General features: G+C 37.9%; 1 protein-coding gene across 1 annotated transcript; it reads right to left on the minus strand.

Moving 5' to 3' along the window:
- Positions 1 to 311: 311 nt before the first annotated feature.
- On the minus strand, positions 312 to 5,459 carry LOC141628386 (uncharacterized). Its single transcript, XM_074441538.1, has 3 exons — positions 5,388 to 5,459; positions 4,491 to 5,226; positions 312 to 529 (listed from the first exon to the last, which is right to left on the minus strand). Exons 1-3 carry the CDS (start codon positions 5,457 to 5,459, stop codon positions 312 to 314), a joined length of 1,026 nt encoding a protein of 341 aa, XP_074297639.1.
- Between the last annotated feature and the right edge of the window lie 293 nt (positions 5,460 to 5,752).

Below are 5,752 nucleotides of genomic sequence, written 5' to 3' on the forward strand. Positions count from 1 at the left end.
TCGTTTATATAACTCGAGTTATGGCTCTTCAAAGTAGGCACTAGCGGTGTGAAGCTCTTTTTTTGCTCGATAAGCTTCCTTACTTCACTAAGGACTTCAAAGAATGGTTTCCGAGCTTGTTTCTCACCAACATCGAGATTGCAACTCCAAAGGCGGGTTTGGATTTTTTGCACATACTCGAGCCTATAACCTGCATAAAACACAACACGGCCCAAAGTAGCCAAAACAAGGGAGAATAGTAGCTTACGCTACTCAATAATGCATAGAAATGCGTGCAAATGAATAGAATAATTATATGAAATAGGCACGCATCAGTGAAAGTGAGCAACATAGTCCCCAAAATTCTCCATCCACACCTGATTACCCATAGCCCTATCAAGTCTACTGTAAACCCTATCAGTAGGCTCCTGTTTATTAGACCAGGTAAATAAGGCACCAGTAGCTTGAACATCCTCCATACAACATATAGACACACATTCTTGAAAAGGTTCTATCTCTGCCTCAGTAGTATTTCCACCTAACCTCTCTACTGGAGATAAAAACAGTATTAAAATCCCCAAACCAAAGCCAGGGATCAGTGCAAGTTGTGGCCACCGTCTTTAAGAAATTCCATAACTCAATTCTTTCACTAAGACCATTGAAAGCATAGATCACAGTCACGTAAAAAGTCTTCCCATCAGTCTTGGAATGGACAAGCATATGAACATATTGAGCATTATACTCTAAAAATTGTATATCAAAACATTGAGGTTTCCAAAAAATCCGTATTCTCCCTCCTTTATGCCAACTGCAGTTAGTGGATACACTCCATCCATCACAAATAGAGGTCTCTTTCTTAAGTAACATACTAGATTTAAGTTTAGTTTCTAGTAAGCCAAACAAACCAACCCCATGATTGTGCATAAACCATTTAACCACCTTCTGCTTATTCAGGTCATTAAGACCCCTAACATTTACAAAAGCCAATGATATGAATTGACACTACAATCAGGAGGATCCTTGTGACACCCCGCGATAAAGCGGAAAATATAACTTATAAAATTCAAGCAGAAGTTAGGAAATTTTTGAAACTTTTAAAATTCAAAGCGCGGGTTCATTAAAATCCAAAACATAAATAAAGAATGCGGAAATAAAGTTTAAATTATACAAACATGATAGTCAAGGTGAGGGAAAATATATCCCTCGAATGACAATACAGTAAAAGGTAAATCTAAGCAATCCTAATAAACCAACTGCTAGGCCAAAGTGCTCGCTAGCTCACACATGTCTTCACCCCATAGATGCACCAACTAATACCTGTCATTCATGTAAACATGAACGCATACGGTCGATGGGGGAGTAACTCAAGGTTCTCCCAGCCACAAAATGTCGAAACGAACATAACAAAGAACTAAAACAGGTAAGTCATGTACAATACTTACAAAAGATGTGAATATCAAGTTATATTTAAACATGGCAATTAAATGAGATGGAATAAGATAGATCAACATTAGCATGATAGAGAATCAACTAATCATGAGAGACAATTAAATAGTATGAAAGACAAGAATACGGTCATTTATGTAAAAGTACGTATTTCAAGGAATTACAACATAGATATGAGATTAGAGTCCAAATCATGTGAAGCAGTTAAGTAAGGGATCAACCAATGCAAATTACAAGAATAGAAACCGTAGCCATTATTTGGAAAACCACTTAGCAAACATTGCACAGGACATGGCTACTAATGTCACATTCATACTTATGGCTTGCATCTCACCATAAGAACGGATGGGAGCATCAATCCCGACGATCATATCGCAACTAGAGGGCTTATAGCTTACCCCTAGTATCCGATAGGACCAAGACAAACAACACAAGGCATAACTCTTGCCTTGAAAGATAAATATCAATATCTATAACCAAGCAAGACCTTTACTACTCATATATCAATATAATTCCCCTGGTAGGACGGCAATGGTACTCCCAAGACTCAGTCCTAGTCTAAATATGGCCAGACTCTCGGGACAGCACAGTTCCCGATTCGACATGCGGCAGGACAGTCCGCATCCAAGACCCGAACCCTAAATCGGAAATCGAGAACCCACAATCGGCAAGACAGTCCGAAAGAGGCGGAAGACATGGGCTAAACCCACAATCGGCAGGACAGCCCGAAAGAGGCGTAAAGATAAGTCAAGCAATACGGTATAGCATAAAGGCATTATCAAGAATACGACTCAACCAAGCGATACGAATCAACTTGGAAAGAGACTACTACAAGTAATGAACCGATGATAATCCAAGTGAGACATTTCGTGCCAAATCATAATCATGAATATGAATAAGTAACCCATTTATTCAATATTTGTCACTTGGATAAAAATGTAGGCAAACGGAGATGAACCATTATAATAAGCAAAACAAGCGTCCAATTATAAATGACTCAATTTAATTAAACAAGTAGAATAATTCACTCATATTTGAGATACGATACATAAATGAGAATGAACGGATTAAAAATTCATATTATAGATAAGTGAGACATTTCATCAAATTTTGACTTGAATAAATAATAAATTCCACATTTATGATTAATGTGAGGGAATATATGAATGAACGATATTTGACGAATTAAGTTATATATAAAACACGATACGGCATTCAAACATTTCAAATAACTCGGAATTGGCACCAAAACACCCATAACAAGTGTGGCCCAAAAACATAAAATGCAAACAACCCAATCAAATGAACATTTCAACCCAATATATCAAACCTAACTAGCCCGACTGACTAAGTATAACTAGTACAATCCAACAAGCCTAACTAGCCCAAATTATCAAACATGGCTAGCCCAAATGCCAAATGTAACTAGTCCATTTACCAAAAATCAAAAGAGCCCAACAAGCTAAATATGTGAAAGAACGATATTAATGAATTACGTTATAAAATTCGAGACGGAAATTAAACGATTCATACATACTAAATTGGCGCCGAAAGCACTCATAATATTAGTGTGGCCCAATAACTTTAAGTCAGCCCAACAAAAGAGTATGGTGAGCCCAAAAAAATACATATTCACAAAAATTGTTTAAGGAACTCAAACAAGAGGGCAAGGGAAAGGTATGACTCCCACACCATGACCACAATCCGACACCTCCATTTCGACTGCTCAAGCTAACTCGAATGGCCACATAAACCGCACTACAAAAGGTACCAAAACCGACCACACCACCACCCATTTCACGGCTGCCAAACAGTCCGGAAAACCGCCACAAAACCGTGACCAAACGCGGGTCAACCAACATGTGAAACAAAAGACGGACATACAAACTTGCTTGAGACGGATACATATATACATATATTCATACGCCTAAAATGACCCAAACTAACTTACAAACGCCAACCAACGGCACCCACCCGCAACCTGCCATCTCGACTGTCCAAAACAGTCCAATTCCAACACAAAAACCGTCTTGCACAGCTCCAAAAACGCAATTCAAAACAGTCTACTTCAACTCATTTTAAGACGACTTTTCAGGCGAGGTTAAGATGGAAATTAAACACAACTAATTCATTAATAACAACAACTACACATCAACAACAATTAAAGAATAAAACTTTACGACAAAGGAGTGTAAAAACCGAGTTAAAGGGGGTGGAATATCGACTCATTGTCGAGTAACCTATCACCGTTATCTCGGAAACACGTTAAATACTCAAGCAAACCTTCTACCAAACACGGGTCTTCGAAACCTTCATTAAAGGGCAAGAAAACGAGATAAATAGGCTAGAAAACGAATACTTTCATAAGGCGGCGACTTTCGAAACTACTACAAAATCAAGACTTTCTTACCTTAAAAGAACGAGGAAGGAACGAGGAAGCTAATGGTACAAAAATAATGGAGTTTGGTTGAGAAATAAGGGAGGAAATGGAGGTTGAAAGAGACGGGAAATGGTTGTTGGTTGTTGCTGTTGTTTTGTGTTTTTACGCAGGAAAAGGAAGAAGAAAGAGTGAGGGATGTGGGGTTGGGGACGCAGTAAGGTATCAACAACAATAATAGAATATTGATAACAGTACATGTAGTGTATATATATAATAATATAATATATATATATATATATATATGTATAAAAGAGATATTTAAAGGTAGAGTGTAAGAGGGTAGGTGAGTGTGTTGTCACTTTTCGATTGGTCCGCGCTTAGATAAGATTCCCCATTGAAATGTGACGGTCTAATGTTAGACGGAATTTAAGACGGAAATTATTATTATTATCACTATTATTACTGTCCGACTAAAATACGTATACATTTATTCTTATATATATTATGCCTCAAGAATATAATTTAATAATAGTATTTCTATATAAATGAGCTTTTATATATTATTTTTATAAAGATCGTGTTTGAAATAAAATTAATTAAATTGAATAATCCAAAAATATAAAATAAAGTAATCAAATGGTTTAATAAATTTTAAACGTCAAAGTGGGAAATTCGCGGGTGTTACAATCCTTCCCACTCTCAACTACTCTTCCTCCAGGAGTAGCAGTGTTGTTCAACGCATCCATAAAAGTGTATTGTCCAAATTTCCCAGACAGTCTTACTCCCACAATCCCAGATTGCCTATTCAACCTCATAATTTGTTTAGCAGGTGTAGACTTAACAACTGGAGTAGGTCTATTTCTAGATAGAGAAGGAAAGACATCAGGAGTAAAAAGGGGAGGAGTAGGATCAGGGACAACCTGGGTTTTCTGAATAGGTCTCCATATCTGAGTGACTGGTGCTTTTGATTTAGTTACAAGAGCCCGTCCTTTCTTACCACCACTTTTGGGAGCAGGTTTCCTGCATTGAGTACTGTCATGACCCATTCCTTTATAACTTGTACAGGAAATGGGCTTCCATTCATATTCAACAGGCACCATAACCATCTGACCAGTTTTATCCAAGAAATGCACCTTCTCAGGCAATTTCTGATTCATCTGTAATTCTACCATAACACGAGCATAACTTAACCTGATCTTGTCTGCAGTAGCCCCATCCATCTTCACATACTTACCAACTAACCCCGCAATCCTAGGCAAGCATTTACCCCAAAATTTCAAAGGGATACCAGATAATCTTACACAGACAGGCACAACATCCACTTTCTCCTTTACCAGGTCCATGTTAACATCCCATGGTTTAATAACCACAGGTTTGTTATCAAAAAGGTAATAACCTGATTTCAAAAGAGCTTCTCTACTCTGAAATTTTGTAAATCTGACAATGAAAATCCCATTATCTAGGTACGAGACTCTATCAATGCCAAATTCCTCCCAAACACGGTAAATAAAGACCTCAATGACATCCCAAGCGGGTTAGCACCCAAGATATAACAGTATACAAAATTGTTCCAAAACTGTACCTCTGTTTTGATGTCCTCAGTGGTAAATTGTAGAAGATCAACCAATTCTTCCTCTTCATTGATTGTTTCCATCACCGGGACATCTCGACCACCTCTTCAAAGTAACCATCCATTAGTTTCATTTTCCAGAGTTTCATCAGTTCCAGCTTCAGCAAGGTCAAGGACAGGGATACCCTCCATCTCCCTGATGGAATGTGTTTTCCGCGCATCCTCCATGGTTGGTCCACGAAAGTTACCACCTTTTCCTCCATTTTTTGAACTACTAGCTTCATCTGACCTTATTACAGTATGTTTGATAATTTTTTGTGATGATTTAGGTGCAGAATGCAAGGGAGAGTGTGGACAAGGCCCTCGGGAACTGCGTC

This window comes from Silene latifolia, chromosome Y (genome assembly GCF_048544455.1).
Source record: "Silene latifolia isolate original U9 population chromosome Y, ASM4854445v1, whole genome shotgun sequence".
NCBI lineage: Eukaryota > Viridiplantae > Streptophyta > Magnoliopsida > Caryophyllales > Caryophyllaceae > Silene > Silene latifolia.